At 49.4% G+C, this 17,356-nt stretch overlaps 1 protein-coding gene across 1 annotated transcript in view; it reads right to left on the bottom strand.

Annotated features, from left to right (window-relative positions):
* eml3 (EMAP like 3) overlaps nucleotides 1-17,356 on the bottom strand; it is a 47,567-nt gene that overhangs the window by 5,788 nt on the left and 24,423 nt on the right. Inside the window, 15 exon segments of the mRNA XM_080519355.1 lie at nucleotides 52-177; nucleotides 265-363; nucleotides 365-417; nucleotides 3,904-4,042; nucleotides 4,943-5,077; nucleotides 6,230-6,325; nucleotides 7,812-7,922; nucleotides 8,474-8,543; nucleotides 9,479-9,628; nucleotides 10,736-10,856; nucleotides 12,141-12,176; nucleotides 12,551-12,579; nucleotides 12,750-12,860; nucleotides 14,617-15,117; nucleotides 16,102-16,210. Of these exon segments, the coding sequence (XP_080375481.1) occupies nucleotides 52-177; nucleotides 265-363; nucleotides 365-417; nucleotides 3,904-4,042; nucleotides 4,943-5,077; nucleotides 6,230-6,325; nucleotides 7,812-7,922; nucleotides 8,474-8,543; nucleotides 9,479-9,628; nucleotides 10,736-10,856; nucleotides 12,141-12,176; nucleotides 12,551-12,579; nucleotides 12,750-12,860; nucleotides 14,617-15,117; nucleotides 16,102-16,210 (1,886 nt within the window).

The raw sequence follows: 17,356 nt of genomic DNA on the forward strand, positions 1-17,356 counted from the left end.
TAATACGAAGCCCCCGAACCGTGCGGCGCCCCCCGGAGGCCCAGGTCATACCTGCACGATGGCCACGAACCCCGCGGAGAAGCTTCCTCTCAGGATGGCGTTCCTCGTCGTGCCGACCAACAACTCTTCATCGTCCACGTCGGCCACCGTGCGGACCGCCCCGAACTGCTCCGGGATCTGGGCCGAGGATCACATCACTGAGTCACACACACACTCACACACACACACACACACACACACGCACACACTTTCACACACACACACCTCACACTCCCTCTCTGGGGCCAGGTCGGCGCTCCAGCGGATGATCTTGCGGTCCTTCCCTCCCCCGCTGAGCAGGGCGCCGCCCTGCAGGGGGCACAGGGGTGAACACACTTCCTTCATGAGCTTTGGTCTGACGCATGATCTGGAAGGTTTCTGGAGGGCAGAGGAAGGAGGAGGACGTTCAGCGCAGTGAATACTATACACCAGTATTATACACTATTTCACACTGTTGCTATCTGTATTATTGTTATTATTATTATATAATGTCTACTTCTAATGGCTCTGCCACTGCACCTTACTATCTATTTATCTTGCTTTTATCTCCTGCTTATTTCTAAGTGCCCATGTTCCGTTCTGTGTTTTACTTTATGTCTTATACCCAGATATTTTTTAATTTTTATTTCTATTCTATTGTATTTTATAATATTCGTATGAACCAGATTGCTGCAACAAGACAATTTCCCTTCGGGGATGAATAAAGTAATTATCTATCTATCTATCTATCTATCTATCTATCTATCTATCTATCTATCTATCTATGCTGCGGCGTCATCATGACTTCACAGCTGCGGACTGGGTCTTTTTTTTTTATTTAAAAAAAAAAAATACAGTACAGTCATTCCAATGTGCTTTTATAGAGAAAATAGAAAAGCCCAACATATCCACATGAGCAGCAGGTGTGTTTGCGACTGTGGAAAGTAAAAACTCCTCCATCAGGGAGAAACTTTGTAGAAACCAGAGTCAGAGGTGGAGGAATTCTGCAGACCGGTTGGGGTGAAAGGATAGAGGAGAGGAGAGGAGAGGAGAGGAGAGGAGAGGAGAGGAGAGGAGAGGGGAGGAGAGGAGAGGAGAGGAGCGGACAGAGAGGAGAGGAGAGGGATAGAGGAGAGAGAAGAGGATAGGAGAGGAGAGGAGAGGAGAGGATAGAGGAGAGGAGAGGAGAGGATGGAGGAGAGGAGAGGAGACGATAGAGGAGAGAGAAGAGGATAGGAGAGGAGAGGATAGAGGAGATGATAGAGGAGAGGAGAGGAGAGGATAGAGGATAGAGGATAGAGGAGAGGATAGAGGATAGAGGATAGAGGATAGAGGATAGAGGATAGAGGAGAGGATAGAGGATAGAGGAGAGGATAGGAGAGGAGAGGATAGAGGAGAGGAGAGGAGAGGAGAGGATAGAGGAGAGGAGATGAGAGGAGAGGATAGAGGAGAGGAGAGAGGAGAGGAGAGAGGAGAGGATAGAGGAGAGGATAGAGGAGAGGATAGAGGAGAGAGGAAAGAGAGAGAGGAGAGGAGGAGAGGAGAGGAGAGGAGAGGAGAGGAGAGGATAGAGGAGAGGAGAGATAGAGGAGAGGAGATGAGAGGAGAGGATGAGAGAGGAGAGGAGAGGAGAGGATAGAGGAGTGATAGAGGAGATGATAGATGAGAGGATAGATGAGAGGAAGGAGAGAGGAGAGGAGAGGAAGGAGAGGATGAGGAGAGGAGAGGAGAGGAGAGGAGAGGGAGGAGAGGAGAGGAGAGGATGAGGAGAGGAGAGGAGAGGAGAGACAGAGATAGACTTAGTGGGGAGAAACATACAATGCCCTTGTTAGTGCTACATACATTTCTTTTTCTTTTTAATAATACAGTAATCACAGTGATCTAAATATTTTCCAGCTGCCATGAGATTAAACCAGCCTGAGCAACAACAGAGCAAAAACCAAAATAATCACAACAATTATAACAAAAGCAAAAACAAAAGGACACAAAACATAGAAAGAGAAAGAAAAAAAAGAAAAGAAAAGAAAAGAGAAAAACAGAATGAAACACACAAAAAAACAAAACAAACAAAAACAGGAAGAGAAAAAAAAAAGAAAAACACACCACCAACAACAACAAAAAGCAAACAACAACTTGATTTTGATAATTAACAGAACAATCTCGTCAATGAGGAGTGGAAGTGTGTGTGTGTGTGTGGTGTGTGTGTGTGTGTGTGTGTGACTGGGTGTTGAAGCTCAACCGTTTTACTTTGCCTCGAACTTTTCATCCGTTCAATTTCCCTGGAGGAATCACCTGATCACACGTAGTTATCAACACCCTTCCTTCATTCTTCAAACGGTGTCTTAATGTGAAAATCATTCCGTTCCTGCCTGGGAATGATTTTCACATTAAGACACCGTTTGAAGAATGAAGGAAGGAATGTCTGGATGTCCGAGGAGCACGGTGACACTTTAAACAAACATGAATGAACTCAACAGTGAAGAAATTCTATTTTTTTGCGATTTAAATTCTAAATAACATGAATATTTGCAAGAAAGTCAGTTTGATTTATTTCCTGATAATTTATTAGAAATAAAATTCACACAATGATGTTGATTACTTAACACTTTGAAAAGTATTGTAGTAAATTGCTGATCAACATGTATGAAATAACAGGTATGAATAATTGAATACTCGCAATATTACAGTAATTTAGGTTGAATTGAGTAGATATGAATCGTCTGACCATCTAATGGGAAACTAAAGATTTAGTCGTTGTTGGGAAACGTTTGTTCTTGATTGAAACCTGAAACCTTCAGACCTCTGCTATATTGTGACGATCCGTTCCCACGGCAACGGAGCTCCGAGTCACTCAAAACAACTTTCTGACAATGTTTGGGTGACTTCTCAGTGTAGACCACCGAAACCCTGGTCCTGGTGCTAGTCCTGGTCCAGGTCTCCACGTTGGTAGTAACTTGTAGTTCTGCACATGCTCAGTAGAGCCAAACGAAACAACAGGAAGGATTGATGATAGAACATCCTGATGAGCTTAGGAACAAGCTCCGCCCCCTTCATTCCAGAGGACCCAGTGATTGGTTGAGGGCTTGATGACCTGTTCAATTTAATACCAATTTATCGTTTCCAAGCTTGAATTAAAATCACGATTCAAACTTTTTCTGAAGCCAGATCAAAATCACGGCGGCCATGACAGCTGGTTCTGTCCAGGAGGACGGGACGACGGGGAGGAGTAGGAGGATGAAGAGGACGGGAGGAGGACGATGAAGACGAGGACGTGGAGGAGGGTGAGGACGGAGAGGAGGAGGGGAAGGAGGAGGATGAGGACGAGGAGTAGGAGGAGGAGAAGGACAAGGGGGAGGACGAAGAGGAGGACGTGGAGGAGGATGAGAAGGACAAGGGGGAGGACGAAGAGGAGGACGTGGAGGAGGGTGAGGACGGAGAGGAGGAGGAGGAGAAGGAGGGGGGGAAGAAGGAGGAGGATGAGGACGAGGAGTAGGAGGAGGAGAAGGACAAGGGGGAGGATGAAGAGGAGGACGTGGAGGAGGATGAGAAGGACAAGGGGGAGGACGAAGAGGAGGATGTGGAGGAGGGTGAGGACGGAGAGGAGGAGGAGGAGAAGGAGGAGGATGAGGACGAGAAGTAGGAGGAGGAGAAGGAGGAGGGGAAGAAGGAGGAGGATGAGGATGGGGAGTAGGAGGAGGAGAAGGACAAAGAGGAGGACGTGGAGGAGGGTGAGGACGGAGAGGAGGAGGAGGAGAAGGAGGAGGATGAGGAGGGGAAGAAGGAGGAGGATGAGGATGGGGAGTAGGAGGAGGAGAAGGACAAGGGGGAGGACAAAGAGGAGGACGTGGAGGAGGATGAGGACGGGGAGGACACGTGCTTCCTGACCTTTGGCTCCTTTCCCCAGAGTCTTGACGTCTGCGGCCGACTTGCCCCAGGTCAGGATGTTTCCCTCCGAGTCTCCGGTCAGGACGTCTCCCGTCAGGCTGAAGACGAAGCACTGGATGAACTTGGGCTTCTTGTATTTCTGTGAAGGACACATTGTGTTGAGGACATTGTGTTGAAGACAGTGTGTTGAGTACAGAGTGTTGAAGACAGGAGTGTGTTGAAGACAATGTTGAGGACAAATTCTCTTGAGGACATTGTGTTTCAGACAGAGTGTTGAAGACGGAGTGTTGAAGACAGTGTGTTTAGGACAGAGTATTGAAGACAAAGTGTTTTGGACAGGAGTGTGTTGAAGACAGTGTTGAGGACAAATTGTGTTGAGGACATTGTGTTGAAGACAGAGTGTTGAAGACAGTGTGTTTAGGACAGAGTATTGAAGACAAAGTGTTGAGGACAGGAATGTGTTTAGGACAGAGTGTTGAGGACAGGAATGTGTTTAGGACAGAGTGTTGAGGACAGGAATGTGTTTAGGACAGAGTGTTGAGGACAGGAATGTGTTTAGGACAGAGTGTTGAGAACAGGAATGTGTTTAAGACAGAGTGTTGAGGACAGATTGTCGAAGACAGAGTGTTGAGGACAGGAATGTGTTGAAGACAAAGTGTTGATGACAGGAGTGTGTTGAAGACAGTGTGTTTAGGACAGAGTGTTGAAGACAATGTGTTGAGGACAGGAGTGTGTTGAAGACAGTGTGTTTAGGACAGAGTGTTGAAGACAATGTGTTGAGGACAGGAGTGTGTTGAAGACAGTGTTGAGGACAAATTGTGTTGAGGACATTGTGTTGAGGACAGATTATTGAAGACAGAGTGTTGAGGACAGGAGTGTGTTGAGGACAAATTGTGTTGAGGACATTGTGTTGAAGACAGAGTGTTGAGGACAGATTATTGAAGAAAAAGTGTTGTGGACAGGAATGTGTTTAAGACAGAGGACAATGTGTTGAGGACAAAGTGAGAGTGTGTGAGCCTCGGTGGCTCCACATCCTCACCCCGAAGATGCCTTGCTTCTTGGCGAACTGCCCGGCGCTGAGCGTCCAGAAGTAGACGTGGGACTTGCCGCAGGTGATGATGTTGGTGCTGTCGCTGGGGTTGAACTCCACGGCGAACACCGCCTCAGTGGTGCTCTGGACACACGGCGGGACAAACCGGGACTGATGACCTCATCAAACATTGACGTCCCGTCTGAGCGGCTTCACTGCGATGCTACTCTGCTCGACGGCGGGTATCGAACTCCGACTGTCGGAGTTTTGTAAAAACGCGAGGAACCACAGGTCATTCTAACGCCACACGCTTCCTGTGGGCGGCGGCCTGATGGTGACCCCGCCTCCTCAGGACACACACACATAGGCACACATACACACATAATCACACACACACATAGGCAAACATACACACATAAGCACACACACACACGCACGCACACACACGCGCACACACACGCACACACACGCGCACACACACACACAAACACACAAATGCACGCACACACGCACGCACACACACACACACACAAACGCACGCACACACACACGTGCACACCCACACCCACGCACACGCACGCACACACACAAACACACTCGCGCATGCACACACACACACCCACGCACACACACACACGTGCACACACCACACACACGCACGCACGCACAAATGCACACACTCACACACAGTGTGTTAGATCAGAGTGAACACAAAGTACAGAATCTTCATGTTCACATAAAAACTTCTTTCATGGCGGCTGTGGAGCGTATGGGTGGGGGGTGGGGTTATTATCCTGTTACACACACACACACACACACACACACACACACACACACACACACACACACACACACACACACACACACACACACACACACACACACACACACACACACACACACACACACACACACACACACAATGAAATATTTACACGGTTACCATGGTTAATGAAACCGCTCCGGGCAGCGGAGGTGTTTCGGGGTAAGAGCAGAGCAGAGCCCCCTCCCCCCCACCCTCCCAGAGCATGCTGGGAGTCCCCCCCCCCACCAGCATTACACAATGTGTGTGACAAGAAGCCAAATGTCAGCAGATTCTGAAGGTTTAGTCTGGAAAGATCAGACGGCGATGTTTGAACCAATGACCTCCACGCTGCCAGGTGAGCCACGGCGCCACCGTGTGGCTGAGAGGAGGTTCCTCTGTCAGGGACTTGAAAGACAGAAGATGGGTTTTTTTTTCTCATGTGTGTGTGATGTCAGTTGTTTCTCCCCCCTGGAGCCGTTTGTTTTCTTCACCTTGACCTCTGCATGCTTGGTCCCTCTGGTGACGTCCCACACAGACAGCATGTGCTCGTTGGAGTCGTCGATCACACACAGGAAGGCTCCCGCGTCCTGGGAACACACACGGCACTGCTATAGTGAGTGAGAGTGTGTGTGTGTGTGTGTGTGTGTGTGTGTGTGTGTGTGTGTGTGTGTGTGTGTGTGTGAGTGCGTCTCCTGCTCGTCTGGTCGGTCCAGAAACCTTGTATTCAAAGTTTCCAGATCCTTGGAGCTACATTCACAATCTGCTGTGTCTGTGTGAGCTGGACTGGCTCCGCCCACACATGCCCATCTATGGGAAGAGGAGGAAGTACTTCCTCTCGTGGCGCCATGTGCCAGACCTGAGCTGCCTCATTGTGGGAGGAGTCAAAGGGGAGGAGCTTACCTGGATTGTGATTGGCTGAACCCCTGATGCCGTTATATAGCATTGGTGCTCAATACGTCGATCGCGATCTACCAGTCGATCGCAAAGGTAGTAATAGTAGATCGCATGACATTAGAAAAAAATAGACGCTGGTGTAATGAAACTAATTTACCTTTCCGAATTACGAGTACAATCGAACGCAGCATCAGATGACGGCTGGATTTTTCTGACCTTTAGGTCACCGCACATGTGCAAACAACGACGCTAAGTGTGGCTAAGCTAGCAAGCTAGTCAGCGAGTTACAGTAAATTTGAAGCCCTCGCTTTTTTCTTTTAAACTAGAGAAAGCTTTGGTCATCAAACATGAGTGGGGGAGCCGGACCAAGTGAGAAGACGAAGACGTGTCACTTTCATGAGGAATGGGAGGTGGACTTTTTTTTTCACGATGTCATTTTCGAAGTGCGTTTGTCTCGTCTGCCAGTCGACCGTCACAATACCAAAGAAGGTCGTCAGAGTAAACTCAGGTAATTACAAAAAATGTTCATAGTTAATTATGTCGTGTTGCACAATATTGGCTCATACGGTTTTGCAAGGTACATCATTATACATTGTAACATAAAGAATCCTCAATATATTTGAAAATAAATACATGTTTTGCATTTTTGTAGTGGGTAGATCACTTTGACTTGGTCGTTTTATAAGTAGCTCGCATGCTGAAAAAGTGTGGCCACCCCTGCTATATAGGGTTTGATTTCTGAATGGCTGGTTGGAGCAACACACTTTTTAAAACCTGGAACCAGCCAGGGATGAATAGTACTGCTGGAGAAACTTTAAGAAGTGAATTTTGTACAATAGATATGATGTGAGGTCATGGAGAGGGTCGTGGGGTCACGAAGTCGAGAAGGGATGACGTTGTCCGTCCACACGCAAAGTCGAGGCGTGTTTTAAAACGTCGCCACTCTGGAACTAAACCGGACAAAGACCACGGGAATCTGAAAGGAGGTGGCGGGGTGGGCGGGGCCTCACTCTCCTCACCCACGTGAACACTAAAGCTACTGGATCTCCTTTACTTTACCTTTACTATTCTTCTGGGGTCGTTTCTCTACAACTGGCAGATAAAGTGTCTGTGATGAAGTGATGAAGTGAAGAAATGATGAAGTGAAGGAGTGATGAAGGGATGAAGTGATGAACTCACAGCGACGGAGAAGGCCACCGAGCCGACGCCCCTCTGGAACGTTCCCACGCCGATCTGCTGCAGGGTGGCCAGCGAGGTGGAGTCCCAGATATGAACACATGGCTGCAGAGGCTGTCACACGCACGCACGCACGCACGCACGCACGCACACACACACACACACACACACACACACACACACACACACACACACACACACACACACACACACACACACACACACACACACACACACACACACACACACACACACACACACACACACACACACACACACACACACACACACCTGATTTCACATCAACCAAGGATCAATCAATTAGATTTCAAGATGTTAGCATGCTAGCGGCTAACCATTTCCTAATAAATCCCCGCCCAAACTGAAAAACGGTCCCGTACAAAGTGGATGAGAGGCTCCTCATGGAGGAGATCCAAGGACGTCAGCGTCTGTTGCCACGGCGACGCTCCCCGCTCAGTGTTTGCACAGGGGAATAGCTACTTGACAAGCTAGTTAGCACTGAGTACAGCTAACGGCCATCAGCTGGAGATACTAACTCGATTCCGCAAACCAATGTGGTGTCGGCGAAAGTTTGCGCTCTACCGAGTGTAGCTCTAGTGTGTCTGCCATCAAAGGGTTAAAGTGGAATTGTTCTGGACCGTCACCTTCCCGTCTTTGTCCACGCCGGCGGTCTGACCAGACGCCACTCGCACTTTATCGGGGTGGACGGTGAGGCTGGAGAGAAAAGAACACGAAGGGTTGATGAGAGAACATCCTGATGATCTTTGGAACAAGCTCCGCCCCCTTCATTCCAGAGGACCCAGTGATTGGTTGAGGGCTTGATGACCTGTTCAATTTAATACCAATTTATTGTTTCCAAACTTGAATTAAAATCACGATTCAAACTTTTTCTGAAACCAGATCAAAATCACAACTTTGACAGAATGATTAATCCAGTCCTGGACCTGGTGGTTTTATTTTGACAGTCACCGCAATAACAATCCAACATGGTAGTTTTATTTTGACAGTCACTGTAATAACAATCCAACTTGGTAGTTTTATTTTTGACAGTCACTGTAATAACAATCCAACTTGGTACTTTTATTTTTGACTGTCACTGTAATAACAATCCAAAATGGTACTTTTATTTTGACAGTCCCCATAATAACAATCCAACTTGGTAGTTTTATTTTGACAGTCTCCGTAATAACAATCCAACTTGGTAGTTTTATTTTGACAGTCACTATAATAACAATCCAACTTGGTGGTTTTATTTTGACAGTCACCATAATAACTATCCAACATGGTAGTTTTATTCTGACAGTCACTATAATAACAATCCAACTTGGTGGTTTTATTTTGACAGTCACCATAATAACAATCCAACTTGGTGGTTTTATTTTGACAGTCTCCGTAATAACAATCCAATTTGGTAGTTTTATTTTGACAGTTATTTTGTGGTCTGTCCACTAGAACGTTCTCCCAGTGTTAATGTTTAGAGCGCATTGTTCTCTGCTGTGTATGTGTGTGTGTGTGTGTGTGTGTGTGTGTGTGTGTGTGTGTGTGTGTGTGTGTGTGTGTGTGCGTGCGTGCGTGCGTGCGTGCGTGCGTGCGTGCGTGCGTGCGTGCGTGCGTGCGTGCGTGCGTGCGTGTGTGTGTGTGATACTGACCAGCGGACACAGTCGGTGTGTTTGCGGTAGTGTCGCTGGGTGCGGTTGTTGATGTGATAAAGGACGACGACGCAGGCGATGAAGTAAATGGCTTCGCCGGTCGGCAGGAAGTAGAGGTTGGCCCGGCAGTCCCGCCCCCGGTAACCATACCTGGAGGTCACGTCAAGGTCGACTCAACTAGTGAAGGTGAATGAAGGGATGAATGGATGAAGGATGGAAGGATGATGGCTGGAAGGAAGTAGGATGGAAGGATGAAGGGATGAAGGATGGAGGGATGAAGGATGTAGAATGTAAGGATGGAGGGATGAAGGATGGAGGGGTGAATTATGTAGAATATGAGGATGGAGGGATGAAGGATGAGGGATTAAGGATGGATGGATGAAGGATGTAGAATGTGAGGATGGAGGGATGAAGGACAGAGGGATGAAGGATTGGAGGGATGAAGGATGAAGGGATAAAGGATGGAGGGATGAAGGATGTAGAATGTGAGGATGGAGGGATGATGGATGGAGGGATGAAGGATGGAGGGATGAAGGATATAGAATGTAAGGATGGAGGGATGAAGGATGGAGGGATGGACGGGGGGGTTGAAGGACGGAGGGATGAAGAATGGAGGGATGAAGGACGGAGGGATGAAGGATGGAGGGATGATGGATGAGGGATGAAGGACAGAGGGATGAAGGATGGAGGGATGATGGATGGAGGGATGATGGATGGAGGGATGATGGATGGAGGGATGAAGGATGGAGGGATGGCGGATGGAGGGATGAAGGATGGAGGGATGAAGGATGGAGGGATGGCGGATGGAGGGATGATGGATGGAGGGATGAAGGATATAGAATGTGAGGATGGAGGGATGGCGGATGGAGGGATGGCGGATGGAGGGATGATGGATGGAGGGATGGCGGATGGAGGGATGAAGCATGGAGGGATGGCGGATGGAGGAATGAAGGATGGAGGGATGGCGGATGGAGGGATGAAGGATGGAGGGATGGCGGATGGAGGGATGAAGGATGGAGGGATGGCGGATGGAGGGATGGCGGATGGAGGGATGATGGATGGAGGGATGAAGGATATAGAATGTGAGGATGGAGGGATGGCGGATGGAGGGATGGCGGATGGAGGGATGATGGATGGAGGGATGGCGGATGGAGGGATGAAGCATGGAGGGATGGCGGATGGAGGAATGAAGGATGGAGGGATGGCGGATGGAGGGATGAAGGATGGAGGGATGGCGGATGGAGGGATGAAGGATACACCCAGTCCAGCTCCAGCCTCTCAGACGGAGGCTCCATCTTCAGCTCGTCATAGTTGTGGATGTTGGACGGGACGTACATGGTGATGGGCCGGCCGCGGATGAACATCTTGATGGACTGTCCTGCAACACAAACACTCTTCATCATCATCATCATCATCATCACCATCACCTTCATCACATTCTCTTCATCATATGTACCATCATCACACCGTCATCATCATCACACCATCATCTTCATCACATTCTCTTCATCATACATACTATCATCATCACTCCATCACATTCTCTTCATCTCTTCATCATACATACCATCATCATCATCATCATCACGCAATCATCATCATCATACATACCATCATCACATTCTCTTCATCTCTTCATCATACATACCATCATCATCACACCATCATCATCACACCGTCATCTTCATCACATTCTCTTCATCATACATACCATCATCATCACACCATCATCATCACACCGTCATCTTCATCACATTCTCTTCATCATACATACCATCATCATCACACCATCATCATCACACCGTCATCTTCATCACATTCTCTTCATCATACATACCATCATCACATTCTCTTCATCTCTTCATCATACATACCATCATCATCACACCATCATCATCACACCGTCATCTTCATCACATTCTCTTCATCATACATACCATCATCATCACACCATCATCTTTATCACACCACCATCATCATCATCACATTGTCTTCATCACACCATCATCTTCATCACACCACCATCATCATCATCACATTGTCTTCATCACACCATCATCTTCATCACACCATCATCATCATCACACCATCATCTTCCTGTTGACGTTTTCATTCCAGATGTTCATCTGTTTCATTACTGCCTGGTTCTGTGAAGGTCTAGAAACACTGACGTCCATGGAGACTCTTCCTCCATGCTTCTTGACACAACAACGACCAACAGCACCGACCAGTGGCCAAACATGAGAACTACACTGTTTTCAACCTGTCTGCAGTTTCCATGGAACAAGGTAACAAGGTAACAAGGTAACAAGGTAACAAGGTAACAAGGTAACAAGGTAACAAGGCGACAGTGACACAATGAGAGAGACAGTGACACTGTGAGGGTGAGGGTGACATCCTAACCGTGGTGACAGGGTGAGGGTGACATCCTAACCGTGGTGACAGGGTGAGGGTGACATCCTAACTGTGGTGACAGGGTGAGGGTGACACCCTAACCGTGGTGACAGGGTGAGGGTGACACCCCAACCGTGGTGACAGGGTGAGGGTGACACCCCAACCGTGGTGACAGGGTGAGGGTGACACCCTAACTGTGGTGACAGGGTGAGGGTGACACCCTAACCGTGGTGACAGAGTGAGGGTGACAGGGTGACAGCAGCCGTACCTTGGCCATAGGTTCCTCTCCTGGATCCGGGGGAACCTGCAGCAATAAAACACTTTCAGTCACTGATCAGAAGATCACTGATCTCCTGTTTCTTGATTCCTGCACCCAGAGTGAGTCACCCAGAATGAGACATCCGGAGTGAGACACCAATGGAGATGGAGGTCAGAGGTCATGCTGCTGAGCAGCAAGTGTTTGTAAATAATTTAAATGTAAATGTAAATAATACTAATAATGAACATAAATAAGAAATAGGCTGTAGAGCATTTTTTAAAGCTAAAGCTCCTTTTGACTGGAAAAAAGTTCTTCCTTTGACAAACTATGGTGTTGATGGAGAAGAACGGAGGGATGCAGGTGCAGCAGCAGGAGGAGGAGGAGGAGGAGGAGGAGGAGGAGGAGGAGGAGGTCCTCACCTGCGCTGGAGATCAGGTCCTTCGCCCGGCTGTGGAGAGCAGAGACAGGAAGTGAGACGGCGTCTGTCAGCCTCGTGGGACTGTTGATATTCACACACTGGGAACGCTCCGGCGGCGTGGAGGAGAGCAGGAGGGAGGGAGGGAGGGAGGGAGGGAGGGAGGGAGGGAGGGAGGGCGGGCGGGAGGGCAGGAGGCTCACCTCTCCAGGCTGGGCGAGCGGGCCAGCAGGTTGGCCGAGGACGCCGCCTTCTTGTCCAGACGTTTCCTCTGCGGCTCCTGGATCGGCAGCTTCTCGCTGTTCCTCCGAGCCCTGCGGCGAGAAACCGTCACACGCCACGCCCAACCTCGCCACCGGGGGGCGGCAGAGTTCAGCTACCAAAGGCTGGAGACCAAACTTCTACCAGGTGGAGAACCACAGACCAAACTACTACCAGGTGGAGAACCAGAGACCAAACATCTACCAGGTGGAGAACCAGAGACTCATCTTCTACCAGGTGGAGAACCAGAGACCAAACTCCTACCAGGTGGAGAACCAGAGACTAAACTTCTACCAGGTGGAGAACCAGAGACCAAACTTCTACCAGGTGGAGAACCAGAGACCAAACATCTACCAGGTGGAGAATCAGAGACCAAACTTCTACCAGGTGGAGAACCAGAGACCAAACTTCTACCAGGTGGAGAACCAGAGACTAAACTTCTACCAGGTGGAGAACCAGAGACTAAACTTCTACCAGGTGGAGAACCAGAGACCAAACATCTACCAGGTGGAGAACCACAGACCAAACATCTAGAGGCTAGAAAAGACCCTGGATTAGAAGTAACTTCTAACCTAATTTAGTTACTTTTTAAAGAAGTAAATCAGTAACCGTATTACTTTTTCAAGGTAACTGTGGCAACACTGACCGCCTCAGACCAGATCTCATGTTTTTGTGCATCTGAAGGCGTCCTGTGACCACACCCCCACTCTGACCACACCCCCACTCTGACCACACCCCCACTCTTACCACACCCCACTCTGACCACACCTCCACTCTGACCACCCCCCCACACTGACCACACCTCCACTCTGACCACCCCCACACTGACCACACCTCCACTCTGACCACCCCCCACACTGACCACACCTCCACACTGACCACACCCCACACTGACCACCCCCCACACTGACCACACCTCCACTCTGACCACACCCCCACTCTGACCACATCCCACACTGACCACACCTCCACTCTGACCACACCCCGACTTTAACCACACCTCCACTCTGACCACACCCCACCCTGACCACACCTCCACTCTGACCACACCCCGACTTTGACCACACCTCCACGCTGACCACACCTCCACGCTGACCACACCCCCAGAGCCAGCTGAGGTTCTGCTGCAGGTTCCCTTCAGAACCCAAGACCCGTTACCGAGAAGTCAGTGAGAGAGCAAATGCATGTGATGAAGAGGAGCGTGGTTCTTCACTCTGCTCGTCAAAACAAACATCTGGAGGGTCAAAGAACAAACATCTGGAGGGTTAAAGAACAAACCACCGCATGCGAGGATCCATGTTAGAAGAAGGAAGGCTGGTGGTTTGCAGAGGAAACCTGGAGGCTTCTGCAAAACCCAGTTGAAACTTGAGTGTGTGTGTGTGTGTGTGTGTGTGTGTGTGTGTGTGTGTGTGTGTGTGTGTGTGTGTGTGGCTTCAGACGCCATGACGCAGAACCCGTCGTTCTCTGTCAGCAGACAAACGAAGCTGAACCGTGAAGCTGTTTCAAGTTTCATGGAATTTCTGAAGCTCAACTGAGGTTTGCAGAGTTTGGATCAGAGGGTGAGAGCTGATTGGTTGGATCAGAGGGTGAGAGCTGATTGGTTGGATCAGAGGGTGAGAGCTGATTGGTTGGATCAGAGGGTGAGAGCTGATTGGTTGGATCAGAGGGTGAGAGCTGATTGGTTGGATCAGAGGGTGAGAGCTGATTGGTTGGATCAGTCAGTGAGAGCTGATTGGTCAGGCTGCAGTCAGCCAGAGACAGAAGAGGCTTGTGGTTAATAAGCGGCGGCGGCGAGGCGAGACCACGCACAGCGTCTTGTGTCCTCGTTGGGGGGCGGAGCGGGGGCCCAGGTTCTGCTCGGAGGCCCTGGGTGAGGCCGGGGTGGAGCCCGGCTCCTCCGGGGAGCAGCTCCCATCCTGGAACTCGTCCCTCTGGAGGCCCTGGACGGTACTGCACTGAATGGGCTCCTCCACTGAAGACTCCCTCCCACCTTCCTCGTCCTCCTCGGGCCCCTCCTCCTCCTCCTCCTCCTCCTCCTCCTCTTCCTCCTCCTCCGTGCCGGGCACGCGGTGCAGCCTGGCCCGCGCCCCCTTGGACGCCGGCGGCCCCGGGGGCAGGGCGTCCTCCAGCTGCAGGCTCAGGACCTGCCGGTGCAGCAGGACCTGGTCCTGCCTGGTGTGCGGCGGCCCTGGGGGGGCGGGCTCGGTCTGGGTGGACCTGTCCAGGGTGGGGGGTCTGGGCCTGAGGTCCGGGTACGACGGGCCTCCTATGTGGCCGTTAGCTTTGGTCGCAGCGCTCTCTGACTGATGGCTGCAAAGAAGCGACAGGTTAATAATCACGTGTCATGAGACCAAACGGTGTGTTGACAGAACCTTCCTCATCCTCACGTGATGCTAACGCCTCGTAACGGAACGTCTTGCACTCACACTCGTTTCCTAATTATGAGTCACGAGTTACACTGAAAACACATTTTCTTAAAATGTGTTTTCATGAAGTTATTCTCTCGTTTATCCTCCAATGACTGTGTTCCTGGAATACAAGTTTCACTTTTTCTACTTGTCTGGTGGCTCATGCAAATGATAAAAAAACAATCATCATTTCAGGGATGTGGCATTTCAAGTATTTGTGCAATCACACACACACACACACACACACACACACACACACACACACACACACACACACACACACACACACACACACACACACACACACACACACACACACACACACACACACACACACACACACACACACACACACACACACCATTTAAACTCAGATAAACTCAGACTTAAATGCAGCTAATTTTCCCTGAAGGACATCCTTTTTTTATTTTTTTATTTGAAGGGGTCATAATCCATAAACAAAATCCACTTCCTAAAGGTACTAACCCCAACCCTAACCTTTAACACCACACCTAGAACGACGCCCCAGATGTGAAGAAAGTGTGTCCTCTCTCTCCCTGGCTTGTTCCAGGTTTTAAAAAGTGTGTTGCTCCAAGCAGCCAATCAGAAATCAAACCCTATATAGTGTCATCGGGGGTTCAGCCAATCACAATCATGGTAGGCTCCTCCCCCTTTGACTCCTCCCACAACGAGGCAGCTCTGCTTTGGCACATGGCACCACGAGAGGAAGTACTTCCTCCTCTTCCCATAGGTGGGCGTGTGTGGGCGGAGCCAGTCCAGCTCACACAGACACAGCAGATTGTGAATGTAGCTCCTGGGATCCAATATTCTAATGGAGGAAAATCAAGGAGGAGCTGGAAACTTTGAAAACCTGGAGCGTCGGTACCTGTTGGGCTGACGGATCCCGTCCAGTCCTGCACCGGAGCTCAGCTTCCTGCCGCCGCATCCGTCTGGGCAGCCGGCCTGGTTCAGCACTCGAGCGGAAGCCGGGTTCACTGAGGGAGTCAAACAGAGCCATTCATTCATTCATTCATTCATTCATTCATTCAACACGCCAGAATGACTTGAATCGATATGATTTCATGGATACAGAATGAAAAACGTTGCAGTCGGTAAGAGTTTGTCCCCCAGAATAACTTGAATCCCTCGAAGTTTTGACCAAACACAGAAGTTTGTCACCAGAGTGTCACGAGTGGACAAAGAGCTTCGGGCCTTCAGACGATCAGACACTGGGGACAAAGACCTTATTTATATTGATTTACAAAAATAAATATCAGCCAACTGATAAAGAAGAACAGCGGTGTGGTGTCTGACTTTAAACTGCTCCTTTAACCCGGTTCTGAAATGCTGCTGGATCCTGTTTCAGCTTCAGTGATCTGATGCTGACGTCCAAATATTTTGATCCGGTCCCTGGACCGGGTCTCTGGACCGGGTATTAAACCGGTTCCTGACGGACTTCTGGACTGTGTTCAGACTTTGCTTTCAGAGCCGTTGCAGCTGGTTTCTAACGGGTTCCTGGTCGACGCTGATCGTCTTCAGATCACCTACATACTGTGCTATACGAGACATTAAACTGAGACCCCGTCACCATGGCAACGCCGCTGGGAAGAGAAAGATGGTTTTGGCTAGTGGTGACAGAGACTGGGGGTACATCCACAGGACAAAAAAACCCCCAAAAAACGATCTTCCGTCCACACGTCACTATGAACTCGGCTCAACACAAGCCATCAGGCCATGTAGTACACATGCCAGGCCTTTAGGGGCGCTGTGACTCACCAAACACACCAAAAACGCAGAGGAACAAGGCACATAGAACTTTAGAAGTAGATTTCTGCTCATAAACCTGTATATAATTCTATAATTCTAGTTCTATAGGTCTATGGCCCTGCTCCTCCTGCTGCTAGCGTCATGTAGCTTTATGCAGCTCCAGTAGAGCTTGTAGTCCCCGATTGTTGCGGTTATTTGATGACATCACGGACCGCGGTTGGGGGGGGGGGGGGGGGGGGCGGGCGATTAAGTCATCCTTTTTCCACAGATGATCGTTTTTGCCATCTTTGTCATCCACACTCCGGGGGGTTGGAGGGCACGAGCCGGGGTTTTAGAATTTCCCCACTCTGGGACCCTGGTTTAGTTGAACTGGG

The sequence above is a fragment of the Blennius ocellaris genome (genome assembly GCF_963422515.1).
Source record: "Blennius ocellaris genome assembly, chromosome: 23".
Taxonomy (NCBI): Eukaryota; Metazoa; Chordata; class Actinopteri; order Blenniiformes; family Blenniidae; genus Blennius; species Blennius ocellaris.